We start from the raw sequence: 20,320 nt of genomic DNA on the forward strand, positions 1-20,320 counted from the left end.
ATGGAAGTTTCCAGACCGGAGAGAGGGAAACGGATTGGAAAATCGGAGATGTGCTGAGAGCGCTTTAGCAGGTGTTCCATGACTCGCCAGCAAGGGCGAGAGGATTTCAGTGAGCTGACTAAAATTGCAAGATTTCCTCTGAAGTTCTGTGCCACTTGATGGGTTGAAGACTTGCAAGTTGATGAGCGGGCAATCGAAGTGTGGCCAGCTGTGATGGCGTACATCCACAGCCACAAGAAACTTCCGAAGAGTAAAGTGCCAACATCTGCGTCCTACTTGACAGTCAAGAAGGCAACCGAAGACCCTCTTTTCCTGGCTAAACTTGAGTTTTTTGCTTTTGTTGCAAGACAGCTGAAGCCTTTTTTGGAGGTATTTCAGACAGATGCCCCAATGGTGCCATTCTTGGCAAAGGAGCTCCAAAGCACCCTGACAGGCATGCTGTCATGCTTTATCAAGAGAGAAGAGCTGGCAAAGATCAAGACACCTCTCCAGCTCACTAAACTGGACCCCCAAGAGAAGCAAATCCATGTCCCTCTCAAACACCTGGACATAGGATTTTCAACCAAGCAAGCTTTGCAGAAGGCATCTGAGAAGCTCCAGGAAAATCCAGTGAAAGTCGTGGAGTTCAAAAAAGAATGCGTCTCCTTACTCGCAATGACCTGCAAGAAAATTATGGAGAAGTCCTCTCACGTATCTAGCTGTGCGGCATATGAGGTCCCTTGACCCTGTGATGATTGTGACAGAAACCGAAAGTACAACAGCAATGTTTGAGAAACTCCTTCAGGTTCTCCTCAATGCTGGATGGTGCCCTGCCACAGAGTGTGACACAGTCCTTTCTCAGTATAAAGCATTCACTCGATGTCAACACAAACCACAAAGCAGAGTTCCAAGAATTTGTTTACAGCTGCAGACTTGATGAATTCTTCGGAAGATATCTCAGTGGCAAAGAAGAGTATGCAGAACTGTGGAACATCATGAAATGTCTCTTCACTCTGTATCATGGACAAGCTGCAGTAGAAAGGGGGTACTCTGTTAACAAGGATATGCTTGTTGAAAACCTACAGGAGAAGACGCTAATAGCAATGCGCTTGGTCCATGATGCAATGGCTGGGCACACAGATGAAGCTCTTCCAAAAGACCTCAAGCAACTCTGCAGTGGAGCAAGGACAAGATATGAGATGTATCTGGAAGACCAGAAGAAGTTGAGAGAGCAAACCACCAAAGAGAAGAAAAGAAAGGAGCTCTGCCAGGAAATCCAGAAGGTGAAAACAAAGCGGCAAAAAGTAATGACTAGTGCTGAAACAATGGAGAAAGAAGCACATGAAATGGCAGTCATGGCAGAGAAGAAGCACGATTTTACACTGCTGTCAAAATCGAATGCCTATCGGAAAGGGGTTGCTGATAAAAAGGAAGAGATAGCAGCTCTAGACAAAGCCCTGAAAGAGCTGCAAGAGTGTCAATAAGTTAAAGCAATGAGGTATGCGCAATAGCCTTTATGGATGTATGAAAGATTGTAATGTTTATTGGTCACATAAAGACAAATATAACACCATTTTAGGTTATGGAGATGACTAATTTTAACTCAAAATAACATTCTGTTTCAGATCTTCAGACTGTAGAGAGGAGGAGTAAGAGGAGTGGAGAGGGGCATTGAGCATGACCTCAGAGTTGCTTTGTCTACCATCACCCCAGACTTTGAGACTCTTGTCAGGAGCAAACAACATCCCCAGTTATCCCATTAGTTCCCTGGCATGTTAAGCTAAGAAGTCTGCTAAGAAGGATATATTATTTATTATTATTTATTATTATTATTATTTTATTTCATTGTTTTTAGCCCTTAGTTGCACTTTTGTTGCAACCCCAGTTATCCCATTAGTTCCCCCAAACTTAGGTCTGTTATGTTAAGCTAAGAAATCTGCTAAGAAGCATATTATTTATTATTATTTTATTTCATTGGGTTTTTAGCCCTAGTTGCACTTTTGTTGCAACCCCAGTTATCCCATTAGTTCCCCCAAGGGAGGAGGAAGAGAAGAGGCCGCGAAGATGGAAGAGGAGGATGACAGAGGAAAAGGGAGAACAGTGGAGAGGAGTTGAGAAGAGTAGGAAGAGAAGACCGGAGCGGACACGAGGGGAGGTGTGGAGAGAAGAGGACAGGATGAGATAGGAGAGGAGTGGAGTGGAAGAGAGAACATATATCAATCCCAGTGCTCATGTGTTCCAGTTCAATAAATTGTTGTTCATCTACAGCTTGTTGCATTATTTCATGCATTGATATTATCAATAAGACACCATCTCTAAGCATTTGCAATGTAGTTTTGACTGGCACATCTTTTAAATCAAGTAAGTAGTCAGGGGGTTGTGTGTGTGAGGGGAGGGGGGCGCGGATGGGGGTGGAAAACTTCAGGGGCCTATAGATCATCACTTAATATGGTACCTGGAAAATCAGGAGGTAGTATGGAAACGAAATTCTAGGCAAGCGTGGGAACCCTGAGAAGGTTAACCCTTTCACTGCCACACGACAGCAGGTTAACCCTTTTACGGCGACCCTCGGTTGTGTGATAGTAAAGGGTTAACCTTCTGTCGTGTGGCAGTGAAAGGGTTAATCTAGTTTCTTATAACCTCAAAGACTTACAATTCGTTCATTCTGTACGAGATGCTATGTTTATGGAGATAAACATCCTGCTGATATGAGACGACGACTCCCAAGTACATTCTTTTGTCCGGATGCATTAACACTTTGCATGCCACGCCCGAGATTTCTCTGGTTTACCCCCCGCGGGTTGAATGCCCACTCACGAGAATTCTCGTATTTTCTCTTTTTTTTTTAGCGATCTGAAATCATATTTCATCAACCAAGTCTACCGTTGGAAATTCAGCTACCTCAGGCGCTCAGATGTGAAAAAAGCGCCCCCTATCGTCTCCCAGGTGGTAATTCACCCTTTTGGATTGAACTCAATGAAAATGAATGAGAAAAAAAAACCTGCACTCCACATTTTACTTCTCACTCACGCAGCCGGCATCTACCAGCTTCATGCTGGCCTCTCGGAGCCGTGGGGAATATGTGTTTTACTGTATACACGGTGAATCAATAAAAAGATTGATTTTTTCCGAATGCCGATCAGGAATTGGAATAATCCACTTGGATACCATCTGATCTCAGGTAAGGAATCTATGTTACAATTAAGGATAATCAGACTCGTTTTCACGGATATATAAGCTATTATGTGATATGGCTGTTTGACTATGCGCGCCGTCAGGAAATAGGAGAAGCGATTTTCAGTGCGCGCCATGAGCGTGCATGCATACACATATACTATCGATAATCTAGCGTTTATTTGAAAACGATTCATAAATAGGCCGAACAATGACAACGTTCTAGAATATTCCAGTAAAAGGCGATTATCATGGAAACCTCTTTTTTCTCCGTGAAAACGAGAGGTTTTCTAAATGCTATGAAACGGAAATGAACCGATAAAAAAACAATCTGCTTCGACAATGTTGACTGGAAATAGGTCATTGATAATGCGACGGGCAGATTAGACACAGAGCCATAATTTAAAACATAGATTAGGCGATATTAACGTTAACATTGAAGTGGCCTTGGGCATTCAAGGGGGTAAAAAGGAATTAAGCTTGGGCAGTCAAAGTGTTAACAGGGACAGCCAGTAAGATTGCCTCAACAAACAACAAACAAACACAACGCAGAGACTTCACGGAAGGTTATAACAATCAACGAGGAAGCTGTCGACACCATAATCTTAGTCATGATGTATCGTAGATTACATTTCTTGCAATATATCGCAGATATCATGTATCGTGATATTATCGTTATTGAGGGCCAAATTTGTCAGTATCGTATGGTGAGTTAATATTGTGATTATAGTATCGTATGGAGAGTTACACTTTTTTAACGCTACACCATATTTTATCTATTTATTACTAAAGTATTTGCACTACATCTCTGCCTCATTTTTGCATGCGTTTGCATTTTGTACTTTAGTACTTTGTATATTGTATATTTTGTATAGTGTTTGGTCTTTATTCTTAACTTCATGCACTTGTCCTAATAAACTAACCTACACTGTAGCACTCAACACTTTGATGAACATTGTTACTCAGCTGATAGAGTTGTGCCCTTCCTGATGACTTGTCGTACAGAACTTGTAAGTCGCCTTGGATAATAGCGTCAGCTAAATGACTAAATGTAAATGTAAACTTCTTTTTACTGTATGAAGCTGTTCAAGCTGCTGCGGTCAGGCAAGCGCCTCTGTATACACGCAACAAGAACAGAGAGACTAAGGCTCAGCTTCTTCCCTCAGGCCATCAGAACTAGGGATGTCCCGATAAAAAAGATTTGCTCCCGATCCGATCCCGATCATGTGATTTTGAGTATCTACCGATACCGATCTTTCCCGATCCCATAAAAAAAAAAAAAAAAAATTTACATATTTATTTTTTGTATCCCAATTTCGCACATTACATTCACCCTGAATGTTGACGTTATCCAGGTGAAAAGTTAACTTCATTCAAGCGAGGCATTGCAATCCTTGACATAAATAATTTGATGTATAATTAAATCAAAGGCAAAATTCTTCTGCGACAATAAATAAATGAATGATGATGTGCAATTTAAAACCAAAACTAAGGCCTCAGTATGAGTTTAAGACATGAACATGGTCGGGCGGCTATGTGGTGCAGTGGGCAAGGCGCTCACCACGAATACTGGAGATGCTGGGTTCGCCTGTTCGAGCCCAGCGCTCCACATTGCTTTCAGTTTAGCTGGTCGTCCGTACTATTACACATTGGCAGTATTAGGGGGTGGGAAACTGGTGGGTGGGGATCGGGCGTTGTGGACAGCGACTCCTACAGGTCGGTTGGTGCGCCTGCGCAGTAGAATCAGGAAGCGATGGGGGCGGCGCCCCTCCAAAGCGCAGACCCCTGACGCTGAAAGATCGCGCCGCGCAGGTGAAAAGATGCGACTGCTGTTACCTCGAGTATCGGAGGCGACTCGTGCTATGTATGACTTAGTCCACATTGCAGCCGGCTTGTGGGAGGCAAGAAACAGCGTTCGAGACAGGGGAGGGTTGAATTGGATGATACGAAATTGGGATGGGAGAAAAATAGAAAATGGGAGAAAAAGTGGATCAAAAAAAAAAGACGTGAACATGGTCATGTTTGTTGAATATTTTTTTTGCCGATCCCGATCTTCGTCAAATCACGTGATCGGATCGGGACATCCCTAATCAGAACAATGAACAATGATTTATCCACACACAAGCACACATGAACACACACATACACACACACAACACAACACAACATTCTGCACTTGTACTCACACAAACGCACCACAGGTCACTTTAAACACACAAGAAAAGGACGCTTTAAAGGAAGGAAAAGGACACTTTAAGAAAATAAATTGTTGTATAGTATAGTTAGTAATGGCAAGTATAGCATACTAGCATAGGGACATAGAAGAAAAACTGCACATTGTATAGGAATGTACATAGGATCCAGTGCCTTTAAGCGATTTATTAACATGTCTATTTTACCATGTCTATTCTAGTTATTTTTATTATTATTACTATTGTTTTATTGCACAATCGAAGCGGGCAGGGCCAACCGCATTTCACTGTATGCCCTGGTATGTATGTGATGAATAAAACTCTTGAATCTTGATGAAGCACAATCTCAGGAGGATCATACAGAACCAAGCATTTCACTTTATATGTGACAAATAAAACAAAACTTGAACTGGAAACGTCCTCCCTTTGCCCACGTCTCCTCAGGGTGTACGAGTGTAACTCTCAGTGTCGCTGTGACCCTCGCATGTGCTCCAACCGGCTGGTGCAGAGTGGCCTCCAGCTGCGGCTGCAGATCTTCATGACTCTGGGCAGAGGCTGGGGCGTCCGCTGTCTGGACGACGTGGCCAAGGGTTCCTTTATTTGCACCTACAGTGGTAAGACAGGGGTTAGACGACTTTTTTTTTTAAAGGATTGGTAGGTCGTGTTTATTTAAACCTTCCTGTAATTGATGGGGTACAGAACCTTTTCTTGAATTACCGTATATCTGATGTTATGTACATAAAGGGATGCACTGATACTGGTGAGAGGGGAGGGGGAGGGGAGAGGAGTGAGTAGAGGAGGAAAGTGGGTGGAGAGGGGAGAGGATGAGATGAGAGGTTGCTTCATGTATCAGATTTCAGATACTTTATTATCCACAAGTAGACATTTTGTTTGTACAAAAGTAACAGCCAACACAGTTAAATACAGTCATACCACATAGCACACAAAACCGTCTGTAAATACTATAATAATATTCCGTGCGGTGATGTCCATCCTCTGTAAATACTATAACAACATTCTGTACTGTGATGTCCAGCCTCTGTGAATACTATAACAACATGATAGCTCAACGACAATGACACTATTTAACAACCCATCATCTACACTCACACACTCACTTTAAATAAACACTCACCGTAACACCCACTCTACTCACTTTAAACACTTGAACACACTTTATATTTGCACTACAATTTATAGGTCATTGCACCTTACCCTAAGTTGTACCTGATCCCATTGCTGCATTGTACCTCACTGTTACTCTTTTTTTACTCTGTATTGTATATTGATTGACTGAACACTTTTTGTTTATGTACTGTTGACTTTTTCTATTTTATACTTTTTATCTAGCACACTCAGGAGCTCATACAGAAAAAAGCATTTCATGGAAAAGTATTCTGTATTTTACTATGACAACTGTCATGTACAAAGGTCTGATGACCATATAAAATTTAGCTGGAGCGGGCTGTACATGAAAACCAGCCCGTCCAGTAGGTGCTTTAAGAACTGGTCCCGGCAGGCAAGAAATAAACATGCGTTTTCCAAATAGTAAATGATATTTATTATAACACAGAGGAGGGGAATTAAACCCACAACAAATAGACAAACAGGGAAAAGGGTAAGGGGAGAACAAACAAGGTAGCTATAATAAAGGTAAGCACAAGCCCTAGTGACCTAGTGTCACAGGACACAACCACAAGCCATGTGGTTGGCAGTCTGGGAATCACCCAGCACATGTACACAACGTGCACAGCCCAATATATATATATATATATATATATATATATATATATATATATATATATATATATATATATATATATATATATATATATATATATATATATGTCCACTTAATAGTGGCAAATAGGCACAGAGGCCAACAAGATATATAATTACTTAGTGGTGGCAAAATAGGCAGAAGGCCCAATACATATATATATATATTAACAAATTCCACACGGGTGGCACAGAGGCCACAATATACATATATATATACACTTACCTGGTAGCAACACCAACAGACACAATGCCTACCAGGTAAGTAGTGTGAACGTGAGAACACACTAATCACAATGAGGTCACAATATCAAACCCACACAACAGTGGAAACAAAGGGCAGTATTATAATAATTCCACAAATGAACAGTGGTAAATCAAGGGGGATCATCCCTATGTTCCCCGGGTTCTATGTTCCCCACTTTGATTGATTAATAGATTGAAAATTTTATAAATTTGTATTTGATTAATTATTAATGTCCGCGTTGTTTCGAACGGTTAAGCTTAGGCCCTCTTTCGAACTGGTTAAGGTTAGAGTTTGGAATCAGGGCTGGTGGTCTAAAATGTTCAATCAATCAAAGCGGGGAACATAGAACCCGGGGAACATAGGACCCGGGGAACATAGACATGCTCCCAATCAAGGGCAACCTCCAACCCTATGGTCACTGGCAAATGACTCCATGAGGCGCCAGGATGTGTGTGTGTGCGTGCTTGTCAGGTTTTATCCACCGGCCCCTCGAGGTGATTGCCGTCAGCTGCCACTCATCAGGCAATCAGCACTCTTCAGTGTAGGGACGGGCGGCACCTGCCAAAGAAAGAAATGGACAGGCATTAGTACCATGACACACACACATACCACATACAAATAATAACACATATTACATATACTAACCTGATGTTCAAATGGTGTCATAAATACAGTAATAATGATAATGACCAACCCACATACAGTACCCATGTACGTCACAACAACTATTAAAGAAACTATTAAACTAAACTATAACATTCTGTACGGTGATGTCCAGCCTCTGTAAATACTATAATAACATTCTGTGCTGTGATGTCCAGCCTCTGGGGGGGATACTCTGGCTTGTTTGAAATCAGTAGCCGGATTGCGGATGGGATGTAGTGGTCTATCTCCTAGCCCTGGTGTCCTAACAACAATGCCATCGTTTATGAGACTTACACTAAGGAAAACACATGAACATGCACATATATACTTTCTGGTAACATTAACGAGGGACAATTTTACCATACAAAGGCAAATGGCAATAAGTTGTCAAACTGGAAGAAATGGTGTCAAGGTTTTACCTCCAAAGGTATCGTTGGCACAAGTACTTGGTCCAAATATTTATGGACCTGACTGTATATATTGTCTACATTTGCTGCCAACAATAGCTGCCTGCTGTTTGACTTCGTAGGGAAGAATTGGACATTGAATGGTTCATTTGGTCAAAAGGGACTATTGTGTACCACGATCCAGTGGTTTCCGCCACAGAGTCCTTGGTTACCATGGCAACCGCTCACCAGCCTTTTGGCAGAGTTCATGATTAATTTAAAACTCACATTTCACCTCAAAATGCAGTAAATTATATTGTTACTTAACGTGAAATCGCATCACATTTAATTATTTTCTCTTGAGTGTTTGTTTTGTTGTTCAAAGTCTTTCCCCCCTTCATCTCCTTCCTCAGGTAGAGTTCAACGTTATGATAAAAAGAACGCATGTTCAAACACTTTCTACGCCAAACTGAACCACATAGAAGGGGTCGAGGTCCACAAGCCGGATTACGAGACTGAAGCCTACTGTTCAGACAGCGAAGCAGGTACTGTATGCAGACAATGGAAAGGGTGATTTGTATTGTTTTATGCATAAAGGAGCGTCAACACAGCAAAACAAAACATCTAGAGGTTGTTGTGGTGGATATCTGAGGATTCACTATTGTCAAACGATAATAAATTAGTCAGTTCTAGGTCAATATATATATATTTTTTTCTAAACAGTTTGCTCCCGGTGTTCTGCGAAATTCTACTACCTGCTGAATTCTGCTGCCAGCGCTCCTGCACTTGCGCACGCATGCGCATGACCCACAATCGTTCACTCTACAATATTCTGCCACCTTGCTGACTAACGTCTTGTTGATATATCTTAAACAATATCTTAAACATATGTTTTTCATTGCACCTTTTGAACTGTATACGCATGTAAATATTTGCATGTAATTGGCTTTGCAGCCGAATGTATTTGTAGATGATAAAATGTCGGTACACCTGTTGGAATTCAGAGTGAACTATAGGGTGACGTCACCCAGCTGTCCAAAGATATAGGCGATTCGCGCTACGGCAGCAGTTCTCAGCAGAGTAGTAGAATTTCGCAGAACACCGGCCCTCCACCTTACTGTTTTCATCTCTGGGGCGACAGTGGATTAGGAGGTAGAGCGGTCGTCTGGTAATCTGAAGGTTCCAGGTTCAATTCCCTCTCCTCCCGGGCAGCGTGTCGAAGTGTCCTTGAGCAAGACACTTAACCTCTAATCGCTCCCGATGAGCAGGTTGGCACCTCTGCTGTCGGTGAGTGAATGGGTGAATGTGAGGAACAAAAATTATAAAGGGCTTTGGATAAAAGCGCTATATAAATGCACCATTTGCCATCTCTACAAGGACACACAGCAAGGCGTTCTCTCATAGCCGTGACTGTGAGCCGCCACTAGGGGCAGAATGGCTAACCGTGAATAAACAAGCGAGCAAGTTAATGACATCGCCGGGTCTTTGAGGTGCTTCACATCTGATTATGAAAATATCTCCCTAGGATTTATGATGTAATTTTTAGGTAGTGGATCTTGAATTTCAGACATAAGATGGCGGAGATGTCACACATCCTCTTGAGGCTCTTAATGGTCTCAAAACTATTGCCTTCCTTTAAATACATAAAAATAGGGAAACAATGTCCAGGCACGCACTCCAGGTTTTTCCAAATTTATTGGCAGCCTGTAATAGGGATGCCCCGATCACGTTTTTTGCCACCGATACAGATCACCGATCGTCTTGAGCCATATCGGCTGATACCGATCCGATCGTTTTTGTTTTTATATAAATTAAAAAAGAATATATATATATATACTTTTTTTTTTTTTTTTTTTTTATACATTATATAATTATACTTGTAGTTGTATTATCTGCGAGACATCACCACCACGCAACAAGTCAAAATGCTCGCTATCTCCACTGTCTGTGTGTATACTCTGCTTTGGTCAATTCACATTCAGGGTATCTGCGGCTCTGCAGATATACCCTACTCCCTCAGCTAGCCCCGTTCGTGACTGCGATGCAAGCCGGGGCTCGAATACGCATCGAATCAATGTTATAAGACATTGATATCAGGAGCTATCTGTAGCTACTGCTAGCCGGCTAGATAACGTTAAGACAAAGCCTCAGTGAACTATTTACTTTAATGGGACATTTTGTTTTGAACAGTGAGCTAACGTGAGCTAATGTGAGCTAACGGAGGTATCAACATGCACTACTAGACTATTGCTGGAGCATTTGTTGATATCGGGAGCTATCAGTAGCTAGCCGGCTAGATACCGTTAGACAATGCCTCATGTATTAAACTAAAAGTGAATAGTTGACTGGGTAATTTTGTTTAAACAGTAACGATAGCTAGGTAGCTAACGTTAGCTCACGGTCCCATGCACTAGACTAGAGCAGACTATTGCCCGAGGCAATAGGAGCCTCCTCTGTGTTTATACGGGTAAGGGAGGGGCAGGAGGAGGAGGAGGAGCGGCAGTTTGCAGCTCTGTGTCTACAAAAGTCAGCGAGTGAGATCTCCGCTAAGAATTGGATCATGTTTTTCAATCTGTTTTCACGATCGGCGAAAATAAAGCATTATTGGAATTCACCAATCTCATTTTTATACTGAATATCGGCCGATACCGATCGCTGGCCGATCGATCGGGGCATCCCTAGCCTGTAATCATGACGTTTCGGTGTGAACACACCTTCAGAATGGCTTGCATGAAGCATGAAGGGTAAGTGACCCTAGTATATACAAGACAAACAGGAAGTGACAACATAGGAAGTGACAACACATTCCCACAAGAGATCTGCAAAAAAGTACAAAATACCACTTACAAGCACAACCGTTTCAGAATTATGTAAATCAAAAAGAAGCGTGTAAATCAAAAAGAAACATGTAAATCACAAAGAGATATATATATTTTATACAGAGTAGGCCTACATCTTAACACTTTGAGCGCCACTCACGGCTAATCTCGGGTTTACGATTGTGACGTTGAAAGCCACGTCACGGCTTTTCTCGGGATTTTCTTTTTATTTTTTTTATTAGCGATCTGAAATCATATTGCATCACGCGAGCCTACCGTTGGAGATCCAGGGGCCGCCGGCGATCAGATGTGAAAATGGTAAATCACCCTTTTGGAATGGACTCAATGAAAATGGATGGGGGGAAAAAATATTCCAGTCCACATTTTCCAGTCCACTGATGCAGCCGGAGTTACCAGAGTTCATTCTGGAGCATCTGAGCCACGGTGATCATGGGTTATACTGTACACATGTTGGATCAATATACTTATCGATTTTTTCGAAATGGTGATCAGGAATTGGAATATACCATTTGGATACCATCTGATGTCAGGTAAGGAATCTATGTTATCAGTGTTAGGATAATCAGACTCGTTTTCATGGAGATATAAGCGTTTCCACTATATGTGATATGGCTGTTTCACTGTAAAAGCCATGAGGAAATAATACCAGCGATTATCAGCGGCACGAGCGTGCGTGCGCACACATATACTATCGACCATCTAGCGTTTATTTGAAAACTATTCATAAATAGACCGACGAATGATAATGTTCTGGAATATTCCAGTAAAAGGCGATTATCATGGGATGTGTTGTTTTTTCTTCGAAACAGAGTGGTTTTCAAAATGCTATAAAAAGGAAATGAAGCTATAAAAACACAATCTGCGGGTAGCTCCAGTAGCTCACCGCGTACCTCGAGCGCTATTTCGGCGCCGGGGACAACCGTGCTCGTCACGGATCTGGGGTAGCAAGTTCGATTCCCGGACAAAGCCGTAACTTTCTCAGAGTGTCTTCCCCCCATCTGTACCCCCATTCAACCTGTTTCTGTCGGTCATTCTTGAAAAAAATGCGATAAATGCAAAAAAGAACCAGCGGAATGATCAAAGTAAAAAAAAAAAAAAAAAAAAAAAAAACACAATCTGCTTTGCCAATGTTGACTGGAAAATGATTCTTTGATAAGCAATGGGCAGATTAGACACATAGCATAATTTAAAACATAGATTAGGCGATATTAACATTACATGGGCCGTGGACCGTGGCATCAACGGGGTAAAAAGGAAAACACGGCCTGGCACTGAAAGTGTTAATGAGGCTATTATTATTATCATTATTATTTTGCAACAAGTTAGCCCTCTCATAAATAGCACATATAAATGAATAACTAACTTGAACTAACTTAATAGGATTGAAGTGATATTTGGCTTAAAAAATCGGTCGCCTGGCAAAAAATAAAAAATAAAAAGCCTGACGATGTGCATGACGCCTTATTTTCTGGGTCCCGGCCTGAAAAGTTTGGGAACCCCTGGCCTAGAGCAGGGGTTCCCAAACTTTTCAGGCCGGGGCCCAGAAAATAAGGCGTCAGAGAGCCGCGGCCCAATGCACATCGTCTGGCTTTTTTTTTTTTTTTTTTTTGCCAGGCGACCGATTTTTTAAGCCAAATATCACTTCAATCCTATTAAGTTAGTTCAAGTTAGTTATTCATTTATATGTGCTATTTATGAGAGGGCTAACTTGTTGCAAAATAATAATGATAATAATAATAGCCTCATTAAAATACTATTGTTGTTTTCAGCGTTTTATGTGCATAATCTGTTATTTAGTTTGAAATGTTCGTTGAAATAAGTAGATTTTTCGTTTTTGTTTATTTATTAAGTTAATATAAAACCATATAGTCACATTTTAGAATACAATAGAATAGAATTTTAGAATACAACTAGAAACACTGTCCTGGCCTGCTTCTAAATTCAGTGGCCTGACAAAAAAAACTAAATAAAAAAATAAAAAATAAAAAAATAAAAAATACTTTTTTTTTTTTCTTTTTTTTTTTTTTTAATCATCTCGCGGCCCACCCGTGGCTGCTCGCGGCCCACCTTTGGGTCGCGACCCCGACTTTGGGAACCACTGGCCTAGAGGACTCAATGAGGAAAATGTTTTGACCCGTTTCATTTGATTATTTCATTTCATTCGATTGTTTATTATTTATTTTCATTTATCATTATTTATATTTATAATTGAAAGACGGCTTATATGGGTCATGAGTGTTTATGTTTATAGTTTAACACTTTAACTGCCACACACAAGATATCTCGGGTTTATTTTTATGTGGTTGAAAGCCACTCACGAGATTTCTCTGATTTCTTTTTTTTTTTTTTTTAGCGATCTGAAATCATATTGCATCACGCGAGCCTACCCGAGTATACACGAGCACCGCCGGAGATTATATGTGGAAAAAAGCGCCCCCTATCGTCTTTCAGATGACCTAAGGGATTTTGGAATGGACTCAATGAAAATGGATGGGGGAAAAATCGGCGCCAATGTTAACGTTAATATCGCCTAATCTATGTTTTAAATTATGGCTATGTGTCTAATCTGCCCATCGCATTATCAAAGACTATTTTCCAGTCAGTGCTGTGAAGGCAGATTGTTTTTTTATCGCGTCGTTTCCGTTTCAGAGCAGTTAGAAAAGCCCCCGTTTTGATATAAAAAACAGCTCATTCTGGAGCATTCTATGAAAATCGTCTTTTAGTGGAATATTCCACAACGTTGATATTCATCGGCCTTTTTATGAATCGTTTTCAAATAAACGCTAGATGATCAATATTATACGTGCACGCAAGCACATTACGACCGCGCACGGATAATCGCTCCGTTGATTTCCTCACGGAGTTTTACAGTGAAACCGAAAGAAGACATTTCACAAAACAGCTTATAACTTCATCAAACTTACTCTGATTATCCTAACACTGATAACATAGAGTCCTTACCTGACATCAGATGGTATCCAACTGGTATATTCCAATTCCTGATCACCATTCGAAAAAATCGATACGTGTATGGATCCAACGCTATACTGTAGATCTCCATGATCCGCGGGGATCTGAGGATCCAGAATGAACTCTGGTAACCCCGGCTGGATCAGTGAACTGGAAAATGTGGAGTACCGGATTTTTTTCCCCATTCATTTTCATTGAGTCCATTCCAAAATCACTTATGTCATCTGGGAGACGACAGGGGGCGCTTTTTTCCACAGTGATCGCCGGCGCCCCTCGGCTATACTCGGGTAGGCTCGGGTGATGCAATAATTTTTCAGATCGCTAAAAAAGAAAAAAAAAATCAGAGAAATCTCGTGAGTGGCATTCAACCACCTATAAAAAAAAACGAGAAATCTCGTGAGTGGCACGGAAAGTGTTAAGCAAGTAAACCACAAAATCAGAATTACAGGTGATCCGGCCTCTAACAGCGATACTCCTACCTGTACTTGGTTGTAAATAAAATTTCTCTTTAATCATGCCATGACATTGGGTACAAGACAAACATGGAAAATTGCCATTTGAAATATTAGCCAAATATCCCAAAAATAAAATCTGTTTTAACTAACTGGTCCCTTAAGTTAGGTTGCCGTTTGTAGAAGTATTTGGGTGGTTCCTGGAACACACCGCCGATCTTAGGATCTGACTTTAAAATGTACCAGTATTTGTTCACAATATCACGCATATCTCTAGAAATAGGGCTGCAGGTGGACACCAATGCTACTGAGTTGCTTTTTACTTTGTCTTTATGTGTAAAAAGGGATTGTCTGTTTATCTGTTTTATTAAAAGAATTCTCAATAAGGGCCTCACTATATCCTCTAGATCTAAAGTTCTGACAAAGCTCCTTGGCTTGTGTATCAAAAATGTCTTCTGTATTACAGATACGTTTATATCTCAAAATCTGACTAAATGGAAGGCTCCTCTTGAGCTCTGGCGGGTGATAACTGCTATAATGGAGAAACGAATTTCGATCAGTCTCTTTTTTGAAAACTTCGGTATGGACAATATTGTCTCTTTTTTTCACCAATACATTGAGGAATGCTATGGAATGTGAATTCATAGTAAACTTAATAGTCTCTCTCTGAGAGTTGAGAAACAAGTGGAACTCTTCCAGAGCCTCTTTAGTGCCTGACCATACAAAAAATAAATCATCAATATACCTCCAATAGGCTTTAATGTGTCCAACATATGAATTATTATTGAAAATACATTCAGACTCAAACTTCGACATAAAACAGTTGGCCATATTAACCGCTACCGGGCTGCCCATAGCTAGGCCTCTTTTCTGTAAATAATATTGATCCTGAAAACGAAAATAATTCTTATTAAGGACTTCCTGAGTCAATGATATTAATGCCTCAGTAGAGGGATGTAGCTCTATTCTCTGATCCAAATAATATCTACATGCATTTAACCCATCAATATGTGGGATGCTAGGATATAAACTAGAAACATCCATAGTACACAAAATATCAGTAGCTTCTATACTGCACTCATACAGCTTACTTAGAAAGTCTGTAGTGTCCTTTAAATAACCAGGTTGTGCTGCAGCCAATTCTTTAAGGTGTGAGTCAACAAATCTTGAGATAGGTTCTGTAAGTGACCCGATACCAGCCACAATAGGTCGACCTGTGGGTTATGAAGATCCTTGTGAATTTTGGGCAAAGTGTAAATAATAGGTCTTACTGGGTTATCATTCACCATGAACTTATTTATTTCAGCAACATAGGAACTCTTATTCTGCACCACTAAGGCAGAGCCTTTATCGGCCTTCCTGTACACCAGATTATCTAACTGCATCAATTCCTTAAGTGCTAGTCTCTCTGACTCAAGCAGATTAGGGAATAATCTAGTTTCATTACTTTTCTCACATAGAAGCATAACTTCATCCTCAACTAGTCTACAAAATGTGTCAACTGATGCATGATTAGTCTGTGGAGTGAACGTGCTACGAGGCTTGAACAGTGTTTTAAATGGTCTATCAGCCATGTCCAATGAACTGACTTCTGGCAGCTCTGTGCTTCCAGGAGTAGAATAAACAATATTTTTGTCGACATCTCTAGAATAAAAAGCTTTAAGCTTAATGTTCCTAAAAAACTTAAACAATTCAACCTTTGTAGTGAAACCGTCCACCTTACGAGATGGTACAAAAGAAAGTCCTTTTGACAGTAGTTTACATTGAGAGTCACTGAGGTCTACCTCTGAAATGTTGACTGTTTGCCATCTCCCCCTGCGTCTTCGGGTCAAGTCTAGTGAGGTGAGCGCGTTCTACTACTTTTTTCACTTCCTTTAAATACCAAATTGACTAATGGGGCGAACAGGGCTTAGAATGATAGATCTATGTTAAGAATAATCTATCATTAAATAATCCATACATTGTTAAAGCGATATTGAACTTCGGTCGATCCTTTGGTTGTAACTACCAGGCTATTGATATTGATAAGCTCTGACGTTTTCGGTTCTGCTATTGATACTCGAGACATTATGGAGTTTTTTTCGAGGAATTTAAATGTTGCGAACTATCTCTCCTCTCTGTCTGCAGGAGAAGCGGGGCTGTTAGTTTACACACACTCGCGAGCGACACTCACACAAATGCACATACGGGTACTTGGCTCCGTGCTGAAGCGCGCAGCACACAGACCGAGCGGAGGGAGAGAACAAAACGAAAGTCTGGGTACACTTTACGAAAGTCGATGTAAACTAACGTTACAACTAACCTAAAGTTAGTTTAGGTTCGTGTTAACGTTGGATAATGTACAAAATAAACGTATTTCCGGTGCTTTAGACGTCGCTCTTTTATTTTGAAACCCCCCGACCGGAAGTATTTATGATGCTTCGCGATCTACTTGTTATCAATGGGTTGGTTGAGAAGGGAAGTTTCATCTATCTAGGGAACCTAGCTACATCCGGGGTACAATGTTGCATAGGCTGCGCGTCGATGTTGCAGAAGCATAAAGGCAGAGTGTCTGCAACACTGTTGCGTTGTCGATGTTGTGTTGCAGTTGCTGTAGCATGTAGAGGCCTTTAGTCGCGAGGACAACCGCAGATTGCTAAGTTTGTTTCCGTTTGTGATGCTTTGTGATGTTTTGTCTTTTTTCCAGAGCCGAACAGCAAAGTTAATGAAGAGGAGGAAGGGCCGAGTGATAAAGAGGACGAAATGAAAGACACCTCTTACAAATTCAAGGGTGGACGTGTAACAGTGGCAACGAACTACGCCACGCGTAGGAATGCCAAAAAACTGCAGGACGGTAAGAGAAGGAAAATGGTGCAGGGGCGGCAGCGTGATTTACGATGGACTTACAGTCCGTAAAGGCCTCATCCCACTTGGAGAATGTATATAATGAATAGGAATATTGGGGCAGAGTACTGAAATTCTGTATTCCGAAGTACTGTTCCAAGTACAGCAGTGTTCAGAGGGCTACGGTTTTAAGAATCATGAGGGAGAGGGCAAATACAAGTGGATTAACAGTAGGGTTGGGTACCTTCACATTTGAACTGATCCTGGTACCAGTTCCTGGAATTTGGTATAAATTTGGTACCAATTGATCTAGAATGAATCGGTACTCTGTTGTACCGATGTAATTCGGTCGGTACCCTTAAAACTGTTCACTCTTACTGTCCTGCTTTGTGATGTTAGCCCAGGGGTTGCCACAATATGTACACTAATGCTATGTACAGTAACGGTCATTTTTCAGCATGGCATACAGTACAGTATGTATAAACAAGACGCTACGGCTTAAATAAATAAATAATAAATAAATACAAATAATAAATAATAATAATATTAGTCCAGATTAAAATACTTGGTGACCCAAATTTGTGTGTTGACGTACCTCTCTCTCACAGACCCTAAGAAGATGTCTAGCTCTGAAGGGGAATCTGCTGCTGACTCTCCTGTGCGGGAAAAGAGATTGGTAGAGTCCACCACCACCACCAGGAGCTTCTTCGATAAGGAGGAGGAGTGCTACATTATCGATTCCAAGATGGAAGGGAATGTGGCACGCTACCTCAACGTGAGGCCCTAATTTATCAGAATGATACTGTGATTGTGTATTGTACCTAGTACTTCTTCCTCTGTGTATACACCCGAAAGACGGCATCTGATGAAAGACTGAGCTGAGCCACTTCCCCCTAGAATTTCTCACAACCATACTGTGTTTGTGTAAATGATGAATGGTAAATGCCATGGTGCATTTATATAGCAATTTTACAATTTCTGTTCCTCACATTCACCCATTCACTCACACATTCACACAACGACGGCGGAGGCAACCATGCAAGAAGTGTCTTACTCAAGGACACATTGACACACTGCGGGAATCAAACCGGGAACCTTTCCGACTACCAGACGGCCCCTCTATCTCCTGGGCCACTGTTGCGCGCCGACCCTTGTGTATCGCAGATAGTATGTCTTATCACAGATTGAGCTGAATCACAGACCGACATGTTCCTCTTTCTTACAGCACAGCTGCAGCCCCAACCTCTTTGAGCAGAATGTCTTTGTGGACACGCACGACCTTCGCTTTCCTTGGTTGGCTTTCTTCACCAGCAGGTTAGTGGCTCATCATCGCAGGAAGTGGATCATTATTCAGATTCAGAGTTTTATTTGCCACATGGAATTAGAGTTGTTCCGATACCGATACCAGTATCGGAAATGCCGCCGATACTGCCTAAAATGCTGGTATCGGTATCGGCGAGTACCCTCTAATGTTGCGCTCCGATACCATATGACGTCATTTATCAACAACACTGCGGACGTTGGGCTCTGTAGATATACCCTACTCGCTGAGTGAGCATTATAAAACAAACGTGTGCTTAATCGACCGTGAATTAAAGTGTCAATTGCCATTTGTCATTTTAACAGCAGAGCAGATACTTTCTTAAAATGCCATCGTCCCGACAGCGCTGTTGACGGGGAGCTCTGATGAGTTCGCTTGGTGGCTGGTGTTATTAGCATTGAACAGCTAACCGAAAGCTAGCTTTGACGTTACCTTGGCTAAAGTTGGGGCTATTCATAATCCAGCAATAATGGCTGCAGATCTGCAAGCAAAGTACAGCAAGTTGGCAAAGGAGTATTCCAAGTTAAATCACAATGTCACCGGCAGTAACGTTACAGTCTTTCCATATACCGGTAGCTCATGCTAGCTAACCTAGCTCACGGTAACGTTGTCATTGCACAATTGCACGTCGCGTACACAATTAATGACATGTTGCGGACAGCCATATCGGCGACAATGTTTAGCTTTTAGTGCCAAATGATAAGAGTCTGAGGCGGAGTCTCAAAAGAGAATGTTGAATATTTATTGTGCAAAAATCACAACAACAGAGCCTCTGGTACTAAACGGAGCCTTCTTGTGGAAGCAAGTGCAGCAACGAATAATGTCCGTGTGGAACTAATGTGCCAACAACCTTTCCGTGGGTGAACTCATTGAGATAGTTTTCAATTACTGATACTAATACTAATCTATACAATCACCTGTTGTTGAATAAATACCATTACTTTATAGTTTTTACTAAAAAACAGTATATATAAAACAGTAGCTGTATTAAAATAAAAAAAACTTTTATAATTTATATAATTTTTTAATTTTTTTAATTTTTTAATGTATGCACTGGTATCGGATGAGTATCGGTATCGGCCGATACCCAAAGCTTAGGTATCGGAATCGGATCGGAAAGGAAAAAATGGTATCGGAACGTCCAGACATGGAATCAATACAATCAGTTCTTCATACACAATCATAAATATCATACCATGGACAAAAGGAGCAGGAAGAAGAATAAATCTTATAGTTACCTGCCCCTTATTCCTAAACTAAACAAGTATTTACTTGATGGTCGGCGTACAACCTAATTTACACAAAGTAATAATTTATACCATATACAAGAAACAAACAATCCACAGTTTAAACAAGAAAAAATTAAATAATAATAATAATAAAGAATAAAGAATAAAATTTGAGGAGTTCAAACATTAATACTATATTAATACTATTGTCCGGCAGCGTGGCTAGATGAGTAGAGCTCCGGACTCATGATCGGAAGATCACCAGTTCGAGCCCCGTCAAGGC

The 20,320-nt window shown here is 41.0% G+C and overlaps 1 protein-coding gene across 2 annotated transcripts in view; it reads left to right on the forward strand.

Annotated features, from left to right (window-relative positions):
• Nucleotides 1–20,320, forward strand: part of setdb1a (SET domain bifurcated histone lysine methyltransferase 1a) — a 127,625-nt gene that overhangs the window by 102,741 nt on the left and 4,564 nt on the right. The window contains exons 14-18 of one of the 2 annotated variants that reach the window (XR_014619557.1): nt 5,790–5,959; nt 8,816–8,947; nt 17,351–17,497; nt 18,096–18,262; nt 18,718–18,801. Coding sequence is in view for 1 of the 2 variants with exons in the window: in XM_084312372.1 (XP_084168498.1) it covers nt 5,790–5,959; nt 8,816–8,947; nt 17,351–17,497; nt 18,096–18,262; nt 18,713–18,801 (705 nt within the window). In the remaining variant the exon portion in view is untranslated. Of the gene's footprint in view, nt 1–5,789; nt 5,960–8,815; nt 8,948–17,350; nt 17,498–18,095; nt 18,263–18,712; nt 18,802–20,320 lie in introns of both variants that reach the window. The other variant, XM_084312372.1, reaches the window with a different exon arrangement.

The sequence above is a fragment of the Notolepis coatsorum genome (genome assembly GCF_963971535.1).
Source record: "Notolepis coatsorum genome assembly, chromosome: 4".
Classification (NCBI taxonomy): Eukaryota; Metazoa; Chordata; class Actinopteri; order Aulopiformes; family Paralepididae; genus Notolepis; species Notolepis coatsorum.